Raw genomic sequence first — 22717 nt, forward strand, 5'->3', positions numbered from 1 at the left:
TTATCTTTTGCTTCTAATGTAACTTAAATTCCCATTCTAATAGTGGGTTATAAGAGGCCTTAATTCTTTGTGTCTCTCTTAAAGCTGCAGCGACTACAATACCAGCTTTATGGCTTTTTTTTTTTTTTTAAATGCCGTGACTAAAGATCAGATGGTGAAGCCTCGGAGGCCGTGTCCCCGTGAAAGGAAACACAGCACCTCACATTCATAAACAACTGTAGGAGTTTCCTTCACCCAGGAATAACTCAGGGCAGTCAGGTTTGCGGTCTTCTGTCTAGAGTGCGGCAAGAAGTGTAATGAAAACAAAAACACCAACACATAAAAATACAATTTATGCTCTTTTATCAAGCGAAGAAAAAGTTGGTTAAACGTTTGAAAAGGGAGCAGTAATGTAAATTTATTGACAATTTTATTGTAATAATGAGATGTTTACACAGTCTGGACATTGTGGCTAAATCACTGCTAGCGTGTTTATTTGCAGGGGCTGTTTTCTGGGCAGTGCGGCGGGTCCACTAAGAAGACAGACTGTATTCAGATTCCAAGAAACAACCACCTCCCATTCTCCCCTTCTCTGCTTTATATTTACAAAAAAAAAAAAAAAAAGCCACAAATAATGAAGTAAAATACAGAATTCGCTTCATAAAGAAAACCACTTCCCTCATGGCCCTGAAATAGCTTGAAAATAAATCTCGTATTGAATATCTTAATGCAAAGCATCTGAGAGACCACCTTTAATGACCATAACTAGCTCTTAATACCCAGCATGTAAATGGCAATCTGGTTTTGACTAAGAATATATTATAGCACAGGATCAGGGAAGCTCTCGCTTTGCCCTTCTCTTCGAGAAAACAAAACAAAACCAAACCCAGTATTTGTTTTAGGTGAGAAGCTTCTCTTCCCCATGTGTTTTCAATGAGAAAAACCTCGTGTAGGGAGAAATGTTTCTTTTAAGCAGTCTCAGACCAGATTAATGGATTAAAATTGCATGCTTGAATAATTTTACTAAATTTAAAATCTCCACATGGCTCTCTTCCATTCATTTTTTGTGCTTTGATACTAATCTTTAATGTGTGGCTCTCATATGCTTTTCGTATTTCCACACTGAGCTAAAATGGAAATGACAGATTTTCAGTTATGCAAAAATAGCAATGAAGTGCCAGGAAAATACATTGCGAACCAAATAATCTTTAGAAAAGATATGAAATGAGAATAATTTTCTAGCATGATATGGATCCAATAACCAAAGCATATTTGGGGGCCATTCTATCAATTTTTAAATTTTAAAAACTATTTAAAAACGAAGGCACTAAATGCTTAAGCTATAATGTGTTTCCAACCTCAGTACACTTCCATTAGAATTAAGTAGTAATCAATATACAGTATTTATTGCTGTACACCCAGCACCAGAGGAAGCAGAGGACGGTGTGCTAGCAACTACAAATCCTCTACTGTGATTATTTAGCAAGAGAAGGAAAAGTTTTAGGAATAGACTGATATTTACCTCGGTCACAGTCAATGTAGTTCATTGTATTCGCGACGATTTTCCTTGACCCAAATAGTCATGAAAAATACATTATGAAAGTAATTCTTTCCCAGTAAAGTTTACAGTGATAAGAGAAGCTTTTATTTTAGAAAGCAAATAATAACTGTACACAATATGACTGTTTTTAAAGTTTGCGGAATTGAACAATGGTTCAAAATAGGCAAGGAATCCCATTACAGAGCACTGTTTGAGAGAGAAGTGCTAAAAATTCCTTCTATACTATAATGACGTTATCAAATATGTTGCTAGAACTCTATACTGCATAACATTATACACTATAATTGCTAGGCTAAAAAATGGAATTTTCAGTGACGCTGTATGATAACAAATATATTTAATAATCTTAAATAAACTCAAACTTACTTTGATATCTACGCTTCTGAGTAATTCAAGATATGAGAAATGAATTTTTAAAAAATCAGATCATGAAAGCCATTATTATTTGAAGGAATATGCTCAATTTTTTAGATAATTTAAATTATTTAAGAGTCCTTTGCATTTTTTATTAGCTTTGCCTAAAGTTATAACATTAAAGCATTAAGGTTACATGTAATGAGGTTCTGGTTTGCCCTGATTTCTAGTACCATATTTTCACAAACTACAAACCGAGACTAGTGCTGTATTACAAGGCTAATTTGATCCAATAAAATGGTCTTATTCCTAGATATGCATCTGAGGAAAATGTTTAACTACAAAGTGTGTATTCGCATGCAAACTATCACAGACACCCACCTGGAAGAAACGGTTCATAAAGAGAGTGGATATTGGTCCAAGGTACCGGTACCAAAATTTTTCTTAGGGTATCTGTTACTAAAAAATACTTCCATGCTAAGTCCAACCAACTACAAACAACATATACCTAAAGCCCATTATTCTGATTGTTGGTTTGAAACATCAAAAGAAAAGTCTAGTTTGAAATCCTACAGACAGAAGTAACATCCCTGTTATCGAAAACCCCGGTTAACGGAAAGTAACCACAGCTTAGAAAATAATGGCTTGATTCAAAAACGGGTTTAGGATTACAGGAGAATTGAATCCCAAGCTCCTTGAGGACGATTTACATCAATTCTTGCTATAAAATAATAAAACCAACAGTCCCCTAACATTATTCCAAACAGGAGCCCGGTAGTACTGGTCCCTTTTTTTTCCCCCCTTGCTTGCTTTTGGTGTGAAGGAGAAATTTTATTTTGACCCGTTGTTTCAGTTCTCATATCTTCAAATGCAGGAAAGCCCTATTTCACACTGTCATGGCTTTTCAAGCCACGGCCAAATATAACCTCACTTGAGCCCAACTACTGGGAGGAAGAGAGAACGTGCTGCTGGTGTTTGCAGGCAAGGGAACTTTTTCTAAGGCACAGTGCATTCGAGAACCGAAACTAGAATTTTGACTGACTCCAGTTCCGATAGTCTTCCTACTACCCACGCTCAGCTGGTGCAACTCTGTCCCCAACTGAAAGAAAAGAGTCTTTTTTCCTAAAGGCGTAGGGGTCACTCAGGGCTCTCAGAATGATCTTTTACCATAATTGGCAGCAACTCTAAAAGATATTCGCATTATTCACACACACAGCTCTGTGGTTCCCCTCACACTTAATTCAGTAGCTACGAGCATTCCAGAAATTTTCCAAAAATCAGTATTTTCCTCTGGACTAATGCTGAAACCCTCGTACCTACCTTCCCAACTATATACACTTTAAAAAATTATGTGTAGACTTAGGTGATAGAAAGGTAGATTCCCAGTGTGTGTGTGTGTGTGTGTGTGTGTGTGCGCGCGCGCGCGCGTGCGTGCATGCATATGTGTGTGTGTTTATTCCCAGTTTATTTTCAAGATAGTCTCTTAGGTTCAGATCTAACGAAATCAGAGAACATTCTCTTTTATGACTTAGGACACTGCTAATGATTTAACCTGCTAAGAATTGCACAAAGGTAAGGCTGCCTGGGGGCGGTTCGCCTTCCCTGACTTTATGTCCTGTCTATTTTATTTAGACTGTGAGTCTTCTTGGAAAAGACTGTGACGATTCTATGTTTGAAATGCCCCTAGCACACTGTTGGCACTTACATGTAATTATTCAAAGTGGAATCATTTAATTAGATAGGAAGAGAACTAGCAAGCCCTGAGATGGTAATAAAGAATAAAATAAATATGCTGACCGACCGAAGCAAAGCAACAGATAGATAACAACACACACAAGATCGCTCCATTTCGATTTTTCAATTCAGGGTGTACGTCGGCAGGATAAACACACAGTTGTGTATCTTGCTTTTGCTGGGTTCCCACGACTGATCTGAATAACTCCGTGGAGTGCCACGGATGCTATGCTTCGCGCCCCAGGCGACCTAGCTCCTTGGGGAAAGCCTGAGGAAGAGGAGCGAAGTGGAGGAAGGCGAAGAAAGCGGGGCCTCCACGGTCCACAAGTGGTTGAACCAGGGATGAGTCTTCTATCCGCCTGGATGGGACAGGCTATTTTCTACCAACCGGATCTACTCGGTGGGCAGCTGGAGAGCAAGACCGTGCAAAGTCCTTCGCTCCCTGTTCTTCTGAAGCATGACGCTCTGAGCAGCAGGCGCGGGAACATTTCAGAGTTGTCTGGACCACGAACGGGCCCTTGGGCGAGGACCTGCCGCGCACGCGCCTCTTCGGCGCTGCGACATGGCCCGTGGACGCGGCGAACTGCGGCCTCTACCAGGGCTCGAGCTTACCCTTCCCCCGGCGGAAGTGCAGAGCCCTAGAATGCACGGCGGTCTTTACTTACCTCCTATTCCCCCGGCCCTGCTAGGCTCCCACCACTGACCTGCAAAAAAGAGTTGTTAAAAGCATTTGTTCAAACACGCAACAGAAGACGTCCTTCACGGAGCCCAGTACAAGGCACCACGCAGGTGCGGGAGAAACACCACCTCTCACTTAAGAGCCAGAAAGACCCATGAAAGTTACAACATGATACAAGTTTTATAAGGAAGCCTGCTCATTGATTGTAAAGGGCTGACCAGTTTGTTAATAATAATCCTTTAAACTGGTTAAAAAAAAAAAAAGATGAACTCTCCGCGCCCGCCCCCCCCCCCCCCCCAGCCTCCCCTAGCAACTAATTTAGAACGGTTTGAGAGCCAAGCAGCTGCTTTTCAGACCTCTCTAGGGCTTTCCTGGCCGGTCAGTTGCCTTGGGGCTTGACTGTGGGGGAGGTGGAGAGGAGGAGAAAAGGGCCTGAGAGAAGCTTCCCTTTGGCCTGGTGTCCTCTCCCGATTCTCTGCAGCCTTGACTGAAGTTCAGGGATAGAAATATTCCTGTGTTAACGTTTCTTCTTCATTGTGTCTTAGCGGCTCCGGATTTGCTACAGTCCCCACGGGCTGCACCGAGTGAGGCAAATTCAGCTGTCCGATGATCCATTCTTGAACTTTCCACATACTCCAGACTATTTCATAAGAATGGTGCCATCATCAGTGGTCAGTAAGCTTTTATTGAGTGCCTACTATATGCAAACCCTTTCCAGTTATGCATTCGGTTTGAATCTGTCACGGTACTGGGAAGCAGAATGCTGCTTCATTGAGGGGAGGGAGGCCAGGTAACTTCCTACTCATGGACGTCGGGACAAATTACTTAGCCTCAGCTTGCTGATCAGGAAAATGGGAATAAACAACAGCTCTTGCCTCATAGGGTTGCTAGGAGGATTCGATGAAAAGTACAGAGCGAGACAAAGAGTAAACAGTTAATGTTGGCTATGGTCTCTTGCTAGTCACATTGTTATCATCACTTTGACATGATAGTTAAAGAACACGAGGTTGGCTAAACGAACTCGCGAGGGGGCTGGGAAGAGGAGGCAAGGATAGGAATCTGCTCATTTGTTGGAATTTTGTCCTCCTCTAAAGCAGTCATTTTTAATTGGCATATGTTGGTGTCATTACTTTTCTCCTCGGAGAGTACCAGTGTGACACTTTGAGCAAACAAGAGGTAAACTGCTGCACAGGCTACAAAATGGCAGCTGCTTTTATTCTAGCAGGAGTGATATTTTTATATCGTGAAGTTGAGGCCGATCAACAGGAAAGAGACAAGTGCTGTTCTATAGTACCCCTCGGAGTAACAGACAATAAAACAGAAAACGGTGAAGAGAGCAGCCTAGGAAAACACTTTCCAAGGTTCCAGTGTCAAGAAAAGTACTTAAGAAATGAGCTTTTGTGGTGATTTCTGCTTTCACACCTTTGCACGTATTCCCAAGTTTTTAGCTTTGCTTCGCTTCCAGCCTCCTCCTCACCATTCCAGGGCTCAGGCGAGCACTGGTATGACCAAGGCTGCTTTCTACATTGATGGGTCTTTTCACCGTGGGGACTCAAAGCATTCAAGTTAACACAATAACACAACTTTCAATAGAGAGTAAAGGTTAAAAAAGAGAGCCAGAAAATGAATTATGGTTGGATTTGGCAATAACTGTGAAACTTCCCATTTCCCGAAATTCCTTTTTGATCCATTCAAGGCTGCAGCTTCCAAGATCAGAGGGCTTCTCTGACACTGGCCAGGTGGAATTCAAGCTGGTCACGATCCGGAATGTCATGGAAAGTGAGACTACATCACTTGCCCCAAGCTGCCCGAGTCACCTGTGCCTTCTTTAGAATGACAACCCCGACCAGCACAGAGAGGCAGCAAACCTCTGAAGATGAGCCGCCACGCTCAGCTTCGTTATTCCCCATCTCACTCGATTCTGTTGCCACCAATCAAATCCAGTCCACTTGTTGATGGGGTTATGGGGACAATGAAACGTCTTTTAGAGACTCAAAAAAAGGGACTGATCTTTTGACAAAGAGAATGTCGTCAGTCAGAAAGCTGATGTATTAACCGATAAAGACATTTTCTCTACCGGGTATAGAAGTCAAGCTCTTCTCTTCTCTTCTTACATCTCAGGTCTTGAGATTCGGTAAGGTGCCAAATCAGTTAATTAACAAATGTTTACTGGACACACACCATATACTCCGAAGTACCCCGCTGGCAATAAATCCTACGTTTGTGTCCAAGGAATGATAGGGCAGACTCTACCAGGGAAAACAAGAAAAAGCCCTTCAAACCTCGCGTTAATGAAATGTCACTCCGTGTTACTGTGATCGTATAATTTTGTGAGTATTTATCTCATCACAGCAGAATGTTATACAATCGGGGGTTCTAACAGGTATTCTAGAACTCGACTATAAGGCGGTGAATGGGAATGTTGAAACTGAGGATGTCTAGACATTCCTTGTTCCCAAACCAGGGGATTGAAATTGTTTAAATTATGCATTTGCATGTAGGTTAAGTTTGTAGAAAGATACTTTAATAATATACTATTGATTTGTTTCTCTGTATTTTGGAATCCTTGGGATTTTACTCACAAACTAAGCCATTTTAACAGATGTTTTTATGTTCTGTATATTTACTATATTCCTTCAACCTCTGAGTCCAGTTGTGTTTTCTACGGCTTGATCATCTCCATTTTCATCTCCACCACCTCCTTCTTTACCATGTAGACTGCTTTCCAATATTCTTCGATCTCTTGAACTCAAGAGAAAAGTGATTTCTATGCAGTTTGTGTCTCTAAAATTCTATTCAGTTGAAATACAAATGACTGATTTATTCAAAATTTAGAAGTACTTTTCTTGATTTGAAAATTCTCACAATGTTTCACTCGGTCTCACTGAGGAAGTTCAAACTTTGAGACCACGCGTACGATAAGGTCAGTTTTCTTAGAGTGGCTCACCTGCCAGTCTGGATCTCCACTATACACTCAGTTCTCGGTTCCGCGCTTAATCATGGCCCTGGAAGGCACGAGCCTTTACGAGGTGAACGGCAATAGTTAGACTGCAGAAATTACGGGAAAGGTAGAAATCACAAAAACAACGAGGGAATCTGGACTGGAAACACTTTAGAAACCACTGCATGAAATCTCAACTGTTTATGAAAGGCTATATTCGACACGTTTGCACACGAATAGCAACCCACCCCCCACGTACAGATTTCACTTACAGATGGTTGAAAAGTAATTTTCTATGATCCTATGATACTTTATGTAATTATCTGTAATTAAATTAACACGAGGTAAAAATAGTCAAGTTAAAATAAAATAAAGTATTCAAGACAATTACCAGGCTAAGTAACAGTGTTTTTCATAAGAGAAGGTGTCACATGCAACGAAGTGGCAAAAACAGAACGGCGTGAGCTGTGGTTAAGTGTGAATCCTAGAGCAGTAGAAGTCATTTGTAGTATCCTTACTTCTTTGAATAAATTCAGATGACAGCTCTATTTCATTTCTTCCTTCAGTTTGGAGGCCAGATGGCATTAGAATCATTTACTTCACCTTGTTGTGCTTAATTACTACAATCAACACACTATTTTCCAAATTAATCATAACAAAGTAATTTCATTAGTAACACAGCAGGCTGTTGAATTATTAGCATCATAACAGTTTGCAAACAATTAAACTTTATTTGAACCTTAAAAATTTGCAGAGTGGAACATTATTGTAAGATCTAATGGCAATAGAGCACGAATTCAGTACAGAGCAAATAATCAAGCAAAATGCTATATAAAATATGACTTACAATCACCTTTGAAAAAAATTAGCTCTCTAACTGTTCATAGAAAAACAAATAAAAGCTAAGCAAACATAATGAGAACATAGCAATTAGCATATTTTCTAACAAGCCATGTTGTTTAAATGCACATTAATGATATTATTATGATCTTGAAGAGAGTGTGACATATTATCAAGGGTGTAAAGAAAACTTTCTCCCTGGTAGTATACAAATGATTTCGCCAAATGAATATAAAGTAGTCACGAGGCTAAAGTAATGATTATTTTTCCTGTCACTCTCATTTTAAATCTTCTGTTTCCTTTCTTATCGCCCACCTATATTCAAGTTCAACAAGAACAAAGGCCAGAGGAGCTCTGGACAGAAGTAACACTTTATTTCTGTATTGTCACCATTCACAGAGACTATCTGGCTTGGAATTGTTGGTCATCCGTTGGCAAAGGACTCCCTCTCCTGGATTAACTGTAAAAGGAGGCAAAAATCTTTTACATGCTTTACCTTCTGCTCGTTTGTGCCGAATGGGGGAGGGGTCGCCCAGGGGTTTGGCATGCAATGAAAAGCTGCTGCCACCTACTGGCCCAGCACTAAAATCTTCACTTAAACCAGAAGCCTGAAACCTCTATCCACAACCCAGACAACATGTTCAGGGGAAACCCACACTGCTTTTTGTTTTTTAATCTCTCAGGCTTTGAAAAACAGACCACTAGATTTATCTCCAGTTGTCTCACTTTTGCCAAGATGATTTCAATCGACTCCAATGGCTATTAGGAAAAGATTAACGAGTGTACAAATTAATTTCTGAGAGCTTTAACTTAACATTTAATTTATGTAAACTAGAGTTTACCCACAGTCCCGAAAACTAAAAAATCTATTTCATTACATTTGAATCCTGATGATCGCAGTATTAAGAAGACAATGGTAAAATGTAAGTTCTGATATATTGCTTATAAATAGTTTTCTATAAATAAGGGGGGGATAAATATCAGCCCGTTCACAGCTAGAATCTTTATCTTTATAAAGCAAAGATCTGGAAAGTTCCACAAAGGTAGTACCTACTAGTCAATGATTCAATAACAGCTGACTAATGATCCAATCAGCAGCACATTTCGATATATACATACATCAAAGCCATACTGGTACGCTGTCGGCATCCACAATCCCCTCGATTTCAGACATACATGAAAAGGTACTGTTATCATTGCACCAAGCTTGCTCAGGCAGCAGAGTATACTCCTCCAAAGTCAGCCCCGCACACTACCTTTCCACCTGTTGGTACATGTTCCCACCATGGTTCCTATGCTCTCCTCTCTGAGCCCTTCCTTTTCTTTTCACTGCTCTGAGAAGCACAGAGGAAACTCAGCTCTGGAGTTCTACTGTTTTGTGGTGGGACTCGAACAGCACGGCCACGATCAGGCAGGGTAAGACAGTGTTCCATTAGATCGGCTTACTTTGAGAATACACTGAGATTCTCTCTGCCGCTGTATGATGCAGAAGGGGCTTTCTTAAGAATCTTTTATTTTATTAAATTTAAACAAAACGGTGGTGGAAAATGTTGGCCAGCCCACCACCGAACCAGGATGTTTGTTACTGATAAAGGGCTTCGCACACACCGTGGTTCGGGGCCGCACATGTGTCCCGGGGGCCAGCACACTACCATCTGCGATTCTGTCATTCTTTCTTTCCTGTGGCTTTCTTTAACATGCAGTAAAAATCAGTAAAAATTCTTCCATGAAAACATGTCACTGTTGTGTGAAAAATCAGTACTGAGATCGATCCTCTACAAAGTTTTAACAGAGCCACATTCTTTAGATAGCATCTACCAAAAGCTTGCATGATATATTCAATTAAAATTTCCATGAAATTATACATTACATTCTAAAATATAATTGACATCCAATATGAAGAGAAATTACAACTCCTGCCGAAAGCAGCAGTGACTGTGCGGTGCGTATAAAATTGTGCTGAATTCTTCACACAAATCAAATGAGTAAATAAAAACTATATTATTATTATTATTATTTTTTTGCAAAACAGCAACAGGTACAACTTTACTGCTTGCCTCTAATTTACATTAATATCCCTTATTTAATTTCACATCAGAGGAATATTATAATGAATGCATAAAATAACAAAGACAAAACGTTCAACAAAACACAAAAAGGTTATGAGCTGCCGCTCATGCTCTCAAGATGATTCTAAATCCAAAGCATTGACAGACCAGCAGGAGAATCTTCCTTTTCCGCAGGCAGAAAGGGAAAGCTGCATCTGAATTTCTCTCTTCAGGTGAAATGTTGATTTTTCCTGCTTAGAAAAAAAAATACACTTTTAGGCAAGGAAAAATGAATATTTACTCAGCATTTTGTCAATTCAGCTCCTCAGAAAGGCCAGAAAGAGTGGTATTTTACTCAAGAGGAGAATTTGGGAGAACATCCAGTTATTAGCAAAGGGACTTTCTCTAAATAATCTATTTCCAAAGTAAATTCTATGAAGTTATTTTAAAAATTAAACCAGATTTTTTAAAAAAAGAAGAAGATGATGTGGGAGCACGATCTTTGTGCTATCAGAAAACTACAAAGACTTTTTAAAAGGCAAAGACTCATAACGCAGAGACCAAGAGAACATATGAGCTATTACAGAATATTGGATTAAAATGTACTTACCCAGGACTCTCAAATATCATACATCTCCATTATGTAGGCTTTCGGCACCAAGCCAATGGCTCCCTTCATTTCTCCTACCCACCAGCCATATCTATTGTATTCCTAATTGAAAACAATATGCAATATTAACCTTTAGACTGGCGTAAGTACAATGTCGTTTCTATGCAACTTCTTAGAGATGTTATTTCTTTTTATAAAGTTACGAGAGCTTGAGCTGCAAATTGAAACATTTTAATCTTTTTTTGTTCGTTTCTGGACACTTAAAAATGCTGTTAGGCAAAGATTTAAATTAACATATAAGACAAAGCCTGTTTATTACTCCGTATAGAACACAGAAACAGTCACTTGGGATAAGAGCCTAGCAAATGGAACTACATGAGGAAGTCAGCTCCCTGGGCCCATTTCCCTTCTCCCTCCCTCCCTCTCTCCTCTTTCTCTCTTTCTTTTCCTTCCTCTCTCTCTCTCTCTCTCTCTCACATACACACACACACACACACACACACACACGCACGCACACACACACACATACACACACACAGCCTGGGAGACACCTTTTCTGTGCAAATACCAGTGCCAGAGGCTACAAGGTTACAGCCAAGGTCCTTAGGATACATCTTGCTTGGCCTCTACGAAGCTTATCATCTAGCAAGGAAAGAATTACTTTTTCACAATAAACTGATTCCTAGTTAAACTCCTATGACTGAAAATTATTTAGAATGCAGAGCTATGCCCCTTAAGAAAAATCTAATATGTGAGTATAGATATTTTAAACAAATGAGGGAACAAGAAAAAACTAATAATATCCAAAAATATTTGCTTTACAAAATAATTTTTAAAGGTTCCTTTTAAAAAGCTTCCCAAAGGCATTGATTGTTAAGCTTTCACTAATCAAAAACTACATTAGATAAAGGATGGGTGGTAGGAATTGGAAGGTGCTGTTAGGTTCACCCTTACAGTGGAGGATCAATAAGAAATAAAGTATCTCAAGTTATAAAGGCGAAATATTAATCTAGCTGTAAAAAAGAGTGATTGATGAGTCACTTTCGCATTTACTTCGCAATGTGAGATAAACCCATACCTGCATCTCTCCCCCTTGCCTCCACTGGCAGATACACCACTGCTTTAGGCATCGGGAACACACTGCAACGGGTCTCATATGTCTGCCAGATTGACTAATGTATTTTTATCTCAAATTTATTTATGTTTAGTGAGATACAAACAAAGTAAAATGAATTACAAGTTTCAAGAATAATATCTTCCAAAAGCAATACTCTGCAAAAGCACTGTAGGACCCAAATTTAATTTTTCATATAAGATAAATTTTTAAAATCAATCCCCAAAGTAATTCAATAGGCTATGATTTTCCAACATCTGAGTCATAGATAAATGTGCATATGCATATGGAGTTACGTGTGCGGAGGGGATGTTCACACTGGCACAGACTTAACATCTGAAATGATTAGTATACGCTGTTGACCATCAGAAAGGAAAATCGGATGATTCCTCAATACGCTGGAGCAACGTTAGCACGTGTGTATTGATACGCAGTCTATCAATAGCGAGAACACTCGGGTAAAATCTCCGTGTGCTTTTTAAACAGTGGGTTGTGCCAGAATCAGGTTTATTGGAAGAGTGAGGTGGAAGGAAAAGGTGGTTGGGGGGGGGGGTCAGGCTAACCCGACATTTCTTATTCTACTGAGGGCACAGCTCTGGCTCATGAGGCAGAGGACTCAAGATTTTAAGTTTAAAAGTTCAATGTTAGTGTGAATTTAGTGGATAAAACTATCTAAGTGACGAAAAGAGTCTGACGCCTGAACTCAGGGATGGTGACGATAATCTATGTAGGATCTATTTATCAGAAGAAAACACCAACTTACTGAAAGCTATGATTAGCAACCATTATATCTTAATAGGTACCTAATAAAACTGCCCTTTTCAATTTTTAAGGCAATGAATACAATTAGGGCCTAATACTCCACAAAACAAATGTATTTAACCTTCCCGAGGCAAAAGGCCTACACTGTAAGATTTCAAAATAGATGGTTAACAGGGTGCGTTTGAATATGAAAGCTCTTACCCAATGCCAGTCTAACGTTTTTTTTAAAAACTGATTCTTTGTAAAGAGTAAAGGAACTAGCGCCCCCAACAGGCAGACAGAGCATCCTCAGCGCGAGGGTGTATGAAGACTCAACTGTGCTTTCCAAGAACAGCCCTCAGTCTGGGCTCAAGGCTTAAATGCAGAGGACGAACAAGAGTACTCACGTCACTTTACAATATTTCGCTTTGGTTACAGTCTGTACTCTCAAGTAAGGGCTTACTGTTGTTCTCAAAAAGCTCACTCACGTCCAAATTTAAGAAACTGATTTCCAAAGAACCATATCACCGAAGGACCAATGACATACGTCACACTTGGAGAATTCGGCCTGACGGGTCACTGGCAAGATTTATTAACTAGAAAGTACAGTCGGAAATAGGAGGGAGGAGCTTATTCAGCTGCAAACACACCCCTTGAAAGTAACGTTCCAGGAAAACATTAAAATTTCAGACTAAAATAATCTCAAGTGCTTCACTTAATTTAAAATAACTCAAAAGCATATGAAATTTGCTCATAAAAGTACTCTAAAATGCCACAGGTTTAAGTCAGAAAAGGGTAAAAAATCAGAATGCTTATTACTTTACATTTGTGAAGAACTCCACAGAAGACTCCTGTGTGGAATTGAGAGGTAAGATAAAATACAGTGAGGTAAAAATCTAGGAGGCAAATTCATGGATTTACGCTGCGGCCGTTCGAGTATGCCGACAAGACTGCAAACACAGAAGCTTTTACTTGTATCGTCCCCGTCCTCTGTAGGAGCCTCCCGAGCCACATGAGTCCCAACGAAACCACGTGCAGCCTATAAATTGGAATGAAGATGCTTCTCGGAGTACGGTATTCGAAACTTGAGCTTCAAGATTCGATACCATCTAAGCTTTCCCTTTGAAGAAGAGACTCTGCCTCTTTGCCTTCCCTGTTCGCCCCTCCCAAACAAATGGGATCGCACATGACATGTTACTTACAGTGGAAAATAATGCAATCCATACAGTGTTGCCCTACTGTCCACATACTAATTATCGTATTGTTCTAAAAGTCACAGGTGGATCTTTAAAAAAAAAGAAAGATAAACAACCCTCAAGCCTTATCTTGTTATTAAACAAAAAAATAAAACAGCCAAACCCATACCAGGCTTGCCATCTAAATCTCTGAAAGGTTAGGAAGCATCATGTCATCCTTATGGCACACGAGATCTCAGGTACAAGAAGGTCTGCCATCTGGTATCCTTCACCCTCCTCGGCTCTTAACATCAACGAAAACGCTAACATAGCCAAGTGACTGTGCTTCGGGAGGACTGATAAAATAATGAAGAGTCCTTTAATCTACAGGAAACCATTCCAGTCAATTTATAAGAAATATTGCATCCCTTTGTAGGACGTGTAATTATTTTCTATTAATCATGTGCTATAAAGCTACATTATGCGGTTATTCTGTTATCACTAGAAAGAGGCCTGCAGTCAGCTTCTGACAATGTTAGGTAATTACTAACACAAAGCTTCTTCCTCCTCCCGCAGTAATGCTATCAAGATCCAGAGGTGTAGTGATGCTTATGGTATAAAAATAGTACTCAGAAGAAATTCGATATCTGCAAAATGGATGGCTTCCAGGCAAAATGTAACGTGGCAGTCAAAAAAGAAAAAAAAAAAAAGAGCCAAACCTGCCCAATAATCCGAGAAAATAATCATAAAGTGGCGCCGCACCGTTGTGCTCTAACTCTTCTGTTTTCAATTTTCCTGCCATTAAAATCGTTTTTATTTGTTTTATTTTGTAGTAAAATTTTTGGCCTCAGCTAATAGTTACTAGGCAATAAATGCAAGCGATTATGGAATCGGGGCAGGGGGAAAGGACTCGTCCTGCTCACGTGAAACCGCAGGACAGTAAACACATGTCCATGCTTACTCATTCACTCAGTCTTTGCTCTCTGCCAGCGTGTTAGTTTATACTTAAGTAAGGCCCCGACATTCACTGGAATCCTGCTCAGCACCGTGATTCTCGTGTCTCAAGTGTGTTAATCCCCTTTCTGCAAACAGTGCGGTAAAAGAATGTTGCCTTCACAGAAACTTGAAACACTGAAAAAGATTTCCTGATATGTCCTACCCCTTCCAGAAACTAGTTACCAACCTGTCTGAATGCAACAGGTGTTAGAAAGGTTGAAAGACTACCTGTCCTTTCTCCGAACATGTTATCTGTGCTTTGAAACATACTAGCCTTTAGCAGAAATGAAGTTTATTTTATTCACAAAATATAAAATGCATTGAGTTTCACAATCAGTGGACTTCACCCTTGTTTTCCAACTATTCACTGTAACAGTCTCAATTTTTCATAAACATTGTGGTAGTATGAAAACTAGATACTTATTTAAAATACAGAAATACGTTCTTCAAGGCTACCTCTTCAATCTTTTCCATTTTACTATCTCCAACTAGAAACTTCCTAAGCTTCCCTTCATTTCTCATACACCCGTCATTTCATCCCTTAAAATGCACAACAGGAACCTGACAACCCCAGTGTTTTACTATTATTATCTACACATTAACTCCTCGAATCTTTGTCTCCTGAGCTGATAGATGAGGAAATCGACACCGACCCTCTCTAAGGTCCTCCATGATGTCTGAACACCTCTCTCCATGAACCTGCTTTAAGACACCGAGTCTCTTAGCAGCTTATGGAAATCACCCTCATTACTTTATAATTCACTGTGCAGGTGTGACTTTGAGTTACGCTAATTCAAAGAATCACTTTTTTTTCCCCTCTCTGTACCGTGCGCTCCATTTTTAAAGCAAGAGAGACAAAGGACAAGCGAGGAAGCTGACAGTAAGAATTCAGTTACTATAACAAATTTTAGTTTATATTCCAGAGTCAGGACACATTTAACTCAAGTTTCCACACAATCCACACTTACAGTACCACCCAGTAAAAAGTGCTACTCGGTCTGACGATTCAGACTGCTATTCAGACTGATGGTAGGCCAAGAAAAGATCGAATCCTATTCAGCAGGAAGTGGCCTTGGCGCTCAGTGTATTCCACGGACCAGTGGGAGACTCCGCTAACCGTTCGCAGGCTCACCCGCCTGTCTGTTCCAACTGTCACCACTCTGCTCCGGCCCTTCCTCGCCTCACCCCGGGTTTCTGCATCCTCAGCTCGGCCTCTCTGTTCTTCCAGAAGCTTCTGGCGCCCGTGGCAAGCCCCGCTCAGGCACTTACACCAGCTGCCCAGCGCCGTACTACCAACTCCCCCGCTCCCCCCAACCCCCCCCCCCAGCAACATGCTCTCGCTGCTCTGGCGCATGCGCCCAGCCTCCCACGCCACACTCGTTCCCACCTCTGCACGTGGTGCCTTCCTCCCCAGGAACGCCTCCCCTCCTCAGCCAAATCCTCACCAGCGGCCACGACCTGGCTCAAGCCACCCTAGCTGTCACGCCTCGGCCTCCAAATGATCTCATCCGCACGCACAGCGCTCGTCTCAAGCTGCGCATTTATTCCTCAGCGGATTGTATGTACTTGAGTTTTGTCCCTTGAACGAAAATGAAGTACGAACCCAGATCAGGGCCCTACCTTACACTCGATGGCACGCCCCGCACAGCCCCCGGGGAAAGGTGCTCAGTAAATAGGCACCGGACGCGGAAGCCTCCTCGGGCTTTATTTCGGATGAGGCACCAGCTGACAATCCTAAATATTTTCTTAAGAAGTGTAATTCCCAAAAGATAGATCTTTTCATTTGTGTATATCAGACATACTGGAAGAATTTTAGCACTGACTAAACAAACGTTTGTTCTGAAGTGTGTTCAGCTTCGCAATCGGAACGACGCTGTCCCTCCTCCGGCCGGCTGCTGCCCCCGTGTTTCCTCCTGTGCGCTAAAGGGTACCCTGTCTGGAGAGTCTACATTCCACCTGCGGAAAGAGAGGTATCTGTCCCCTGCACAACGGGGACCAAATAATCTCAGGTCTTTGAAGAACTGAATTCAGTTGAATTTATCGTAGGGACCGAAGCAGTTAAGACAGAACCTTGTAAAGGCAGAAACAGTGTGGCAGGTGCAAAGGAAAATCTCCTGGGTTTTCAGCTCCTCATTGTTCTTGTGATTATTCTCCCAGAAGTTCCAGAGTCTCATCCCAGTTCTGTTACTAACTAGATATGCAGCCTTGGGCAATCCCCAAATTCTTTAGGGATGATTTTTTTGGTTTATATTTACAGCACTCTTTGAGAAATAATCCAGTTACATACTTAACATAAATCAGTAAGTCTCACTATTATGCATTTGGACTCTCACCCCTTTTGTAGTTGGCTGCTGAGAAGCTCAGGGCTGAGCTGGAAGTTCAAGTGCCCAAACTCTAGTCTTTTAAGGTCTCCACAGGGGTAGTCTTTTTCTCCTGGCATCTTTTATTTATTTTCCCCAATTACGTTGAGCCTTGAGATTTCCTCACCTATAAAGCAAAGGGCGAGCACGAAGGTTCCCCTAAATCTATGATTCCATCGTTCGAAATTCTTTTAAGCGTTCAGGATTATTTCCCATTTTTACCTGTATGTTCACAAACACATATTAAACATGTGTCTGCCATGATATTAGGTATTGGGGATACAACAACACTTAAGACACAGTGTCTACCTCAAAGAGTTCAGGGTCAAGAGACTGATACTCCTAGTCCCCAAGTAGGCCTAGCAAAGTAGAAAGACAGAAAGCTCTAGGGTCCGATCTGCTTTGATTCCAGAAGAAGGTACTTTCCAGCTGGTATTGTCAGGTGATTTACATAATAGCCTTGCTGAGCATCAGTTTCCTCATCTGGAAAATTATCACACCGGAGACTTCATAGGGTTATCTTATGATCAGATAAGTGAAAGCCTATCGATGGCCTAGAAAAGGATATTGCAGGTATGCAACAAACCTTCTTCATTCCCTCCCTCTCTTCCCACTAATTGTATAGCAAAATACCAGGGCGATGAAAAGAGTTGCTGCACTGTAAGGTAATATGATTACTACGAGCCGTTCTCTGCCCTGCTCTTCCAAAGGGATGAAGAGGGAGGCACCTCAAAGGAGTGAACGCTGCTATACAGATATTAAGGGGGTTCCTGAGTTTTGGGGGGTGGGTGGGACAGAGGGCGTAAGAGATCATGGATTTTTCAATTTTGGATTTTGAACAAAATTATCAACATCGTGCTGTCTTTAGGGTTGTTCTGTTCTGCTTCTGGCTTATTCCATGCAGAATTAAACCACACAGCCTTGCAGCCTGTAGCCGCCCCTCCACTGCCACTTCTGCTCCGCCTGCATCTCTGACACTGCCTTCTGGCGTGTCCTTGACCTCTCAAGCCACTGCAGGGGCTGAGCCTGCCAGCCTGCCTCCCAGAATCACCTTCGCCTTTCAGCTGTCAACATTTCCCTGAAATGCTCCCTCCATTTTACGTAAGAGAAAAGAGGGAAGTACTGGGACATCTTAGTATGTAGATAACAAGAAGAGCCCCGTGGCTGGAACCAGAACATCTTCTCCGGGGGGTGGGGGGATGCCAAGCAGTAGGTCCACCGTACCCATGACTTTCCCATACTGACAGCATGGAAACGAAACGCCATCAGACCCACACAAACACAGTCCAAGCACAGAGAACTCCTTCCTCCTTCCCCAAAGGCTGGAAGACAGAGTAACATTTTGGGACGTAGCTTAGCATCGGTGTATGTCCTATATTGAGATGTCCTAGTTATTCCTCAGCAGTTGGTTATGCTATTTGTGGCACCCTGGGTCAGATGGTCACAAAGGAAAAACTCAGAAACCTGAAAAGTAACTCTGCCAGTAGAGCTCGGCAGGACTTTCATTTTACTTTCTTTTTCTGGTAGGTTTGAAGCCAGAAAAGCCCTAGGAACGGAATCGGTCCATTTTTACAATGAGAAGCAAATGGTCAGTGACAGTCACAATTCACCAATCACTGAAAAAAGTCACAGATACAAAGAGAGGCGATGCTTGAACCTCCAGCCAATACACACTTAAAAAAAAAAAAAAAAAAAAAGCCCCTTTACTGCACATTAGTGAACGCCGTCAACCTACATTTCCTGCTTTTGACTTAATAAGAAATTTCTCAGAAAGCTGCAGTGCTCGATTCACATGTGTCCTAGACTAGATAAAATATTCCAGGACTCTAAACTCTCTTGTTTTTCTGTTACTACCAGACAAAGTAGTGTGCTTCTTTCCTGCTGAGGCATAGCTCCCCTGTCATTAAGTCTCTAAAAATAATTTATTGGTTTAAAAGTAAGAATAGGAATGTGGTTAGCAATTTACCAATGAGTACAGATTGAAAGATAAACTAATGGAGGATGTAAGCCCAGAAGAGCAAGTAGAATGACATAACCAGAGGTGTGCAGGGCAGTGCGGTAAGCCCAGGGCTATACAGCCCGGAGCTTGCTGGTAAAATCCTAAAATTTCATAAACATGCATCTATGAAAATACTATTAACCAGGATATTATGTCCATGTTTAAGGTGGTAATAAAAGTGAAACGTAACCTAGTAATGGAATTTGACCCGATTTTAAACAACCCGTTTCCTTAAAAAAGAAAGAGAAAGAAAGAAAGAAAGAAAGAAAGAAAAGAAAAGAAAAGAAAAGAAAAGAAAAGATATTTTTACTTCAAATATGATTTTCCCCCATCCAACGAATCAGAAATCAGGCCGTGTGTTTCAGAATTAATTCACTAACAACATAGCTCTCATTAAAATTACAAATTCCACTTTCATCCGTTCCTGTAAATGTGCCCCATTGTTTTTAGGGGAGAAAAAAAAATTTCCAAATATCTGCTGAACTACCGAAGTATGGAACGCATTTTCATACATAAAAAACAGCAGTCACCCTATGTGAAAGGAACTATAAGCAAAAAGTTACTGGCTCTCCTTTTTTGGTAAGCAGTACTTAAATTTATTATTAGTGCGCTTCGAAGGTTAAAACTTAGAAAATGCCAGACACTTAGAAAGAGAGGCTAGCTCAGCCCGGGGTCACGTGACAGCTGCTAATTGCAAAATGTTACAAAGGGAAGGGGGCAGGGCAGGTTTTCTGCTTACTCTTCTTTATTGCAACATTGGTTTTTCACTAAAAAAAATTTTTTTTAAAGGCTAAGATTTGTAGAACTCTCAAAAGAGGCCTGAAATAAATAAATCACCCCCAGGCTGACTGAGCACAGCTGACACCCCATCAAGGCTTCCTTGCAAAAACAGCGAAAGAGGACTGAATTTTAAAACCAACTATACTTCTATAGTGCATTTTAATGAAGACAGCCCTATCGTCAAACTAGTTCAATCTTTTTCCATCATTTCACTTACAAAATTAAAACCCTCTTTATTATAATGCACACCATTTTTAGTCCTTGATTTATCTATATTTTGTTTAGATTTAAGTGCATCTTTTCTTAAACTATCCTCTGTTACCTTTTTTAAGAGTATCTTCAGCACTGACAACCTTCTAGAAGGTAAGTTAGGTTAGTGGTAATTAAATACTACAAAATATAGATTAATTTTGAAAAGCAAGTTGTATTCCTATTTTTTTTTTTTAGGTTTATTTATTTGAGAGAGAGAGAGAGCGCACACACGGGGAGGAGCAGAGGGAGAGGGAAAGAGAAACTTTAGCCGACTCGGAACTGAGCACAGAGCCAGACTCGGGCCTGATCCTGCGACCCCAAGATCATGACCTGAGCCGAAAACAAGAGTCTGACGCTCGACCGACTGTGCCACCCAGGTGCCCCAGTCATATTTCTTTAAAATCTTTTAAATGGCATTATTTATTTGAAAAGTTGTCGCATTGATTTCTTCACAAAGTACACATCTTTTAATGCCTCTACAAATATTGTATTAAGACTCCTTTAAAATGTATTCTTCCTTATGTATACAATGTTTACATTTAATTCCGAATGATGAAAAAAATCTATGATTAATGCTAATACTTTGTTGACATGAGATAGGAAAGTAACAATCCATAGCTGGATTTAAAGTTGAATTTATGACATCATTTTGCTTGTGCACATTAGCTGTAATTACCTGCACCACTCATTCTGAGCCACTAGATGGTGTAAAAATAAATTAAAATGGTAAAATTTCATTCTATCACCATAAAACCTAATATAACTCTGAGAAAGAGGACACAGATTTCTAGACATACAACAATGCTAGTGATTCCTATACTACTTGTACTTTTTAAAAAAATCTCTCTCTCTACCTTGATCTAGAAACAAGTCCTTTTGAGCAATTTTTCACTCTCTTCTAAGGACCTTGAGTTCTGAATTTACAGTGGTGTGAAACCTTCGAATTGCTGTCATTAACATATTAGATGAATTTGTGATATTAATTTATGGTCTATTTTGGCCACAGTGTTGATAAAAGCTGGAAGACCAAGCCAATAAAAATGTATTAGAGTCTCCAGAGATCCCTATCCAAAACGGTCCCCCCCAAACTGGGGAAGCAAGAATCATCACAAACGTATACTGACTCCCAGAGCAACCTAAAACCCAATAGCCAAGATGTCCACTAATGGTCCAGAATTTGTCCGCATCCCATCAAGGGAGAGCTAAGTGTCCTTTCTTCCTACCCTCAACAACATTTACCTGGTTGACGCTCCCAAGTCCACAGCTGGATAAATACTGGTATTCAGTCATTCAGCCAACAGTGGTAACGTGCTGGCTAACAATGTCTTGTCTCTCCTTTAAAAACCAAAACGAGCTCCAGACGGAAGAATCACTCCTAGGAGGCCCCTCATGAAATGATGCTGACTGTGGAACTTCAAGCCTTGTGAAGGGCTGATTGAGGAATTATTTTTGCCAGGCAATACCCAAATAATAGCATTTGGACATTTTAGATGGCGGTATACTCTTCCTTCGAGCTGGACCACCACTACGCTTAGCTCTATGATAAAGCTCCATGCGCAAAATCACAACCTCCACACAACAGGGTTGGGAGAACAGAAATTACCTGCCCCGGGATCCTAGAAGTGTGATATGTGCCTAGGATTGTACTTTTAACTTCATAACAGAAAACAATGTTCTGAGGCAATGGGAACTCTGCTTGTCTGACACAGTGTCCTAGAGGTTGGTACTCTGAGCTTCTCAGCAATGCAGACAGCTTGATTAATAAAGGAGGTTTAAGAACAGACCCACGTGGGTTTCATAAGTTTCACATTTTACCATAATAATATAAAGACTATAAGCCATTTATCCCTGTAGTTTGGAATTCCAAGTCGAAGCTGATCAACCTTTTAATTTGATACACAATTGCGGCTAAGTTGGTGAAAGAAACTGAGCTGAGCAGATTTGAGGAAGAACTCCAAGAAACTTTCTTAAACTGAAATGAATCAGTTCGGCTTCTATACTAAGTAATTCACTCAACAAAGCGTTGTCTTGGGGCGCCTGGGTGGCTCAGTCGGGAACCGTCTCCCTTTGGCTCAGGTCAGGATCCCAGGGTCCTGGCACGGAGCCCCGCATCGGCATCATCGGCATCGGGCTCCCTGCTCCGTGGGGAGTCTGCTTCTCCCTCTGCCTGCTGCTCCCCCTGCTTGTGCTCACTCGTGCTCTCTCTCAAAAATAAATAAATAAAATCTTTTTAAAAAAGTGTTGTCTTAATTCAGGACAATTAAATGCTCAATAATAGGCTTAATCCAAGAGTTGGCTCCCACGAACTAAAAGCATCTTTCCTTAAAAAACAAACATACTAAGCAGCAGAGGACAGAGCAAAGTAAGTGAGGAGTCTTCCCTCTGGGCACCTCAACTAGCAATTATCACGGCTGGCAACATTCGCTTACTAAATATTTCCCCCCAACAATCTACAAGTGCTTCTGTAGTATTCCTCTTGGATTCCTGGTGCTTCGCATGGGCCCTTCCTGCCTCTTGTAGGTACTTTATAACAGTTTCAGATGAGAAGCAAAGG

General features: G+C 40.8%; 1 protein-coding gene across 6 annotated transcripts in view; it reads right to left on the bottom strand.

The window, feature by feature from the left end:
• Positions 1–7959: 7959 nt before the first annotated feature.
• The window catches only part of SKAP2 (src kinase associated phosphoprotein 2), a 330384-nt gene continuing 315626 nt past the window's right edge, over positions 7960–22717 (bottom strand). For 4 of the 6 annotated variants that reach the window (XM_057304344.1, XM_057304343.1, XM_026508142.4 and 1 more), the window contains 2 exons: positions 10747–10848; positions 7960–10390 (listed from right to left, as the gene is read on the bottom strand). In XM_057304344.1, coding sequence (XP_057160327.1) covers positions 10756–10848 — 93 coding nt within the window. In that variant the 3' untranslated portion in view covers positions 7960–10390; positions 10747–10755. The remainder of the gene's footprint in view (positions 10391–10746; positions 10849–22717) is intronic. The other 2 variants (XM_048213016.2, XM_057304342.1) reach the window with 1 other exon arrangement.

This window comes from Ursus arctos, unplaced genomic scaffold (genome assembly GCF_023065955.2).
Source record: "Ursus arctos isolate Adak ecotype North America unplaced genomic scaffold, UrsArc2.0 scaffold_3, whole genome shotgun sequence".
NCBI lineage: Eukaryota > Metazoa > Chordata > Mammalia > Carnivora > Ursidae > Ursus > Ursus arctos.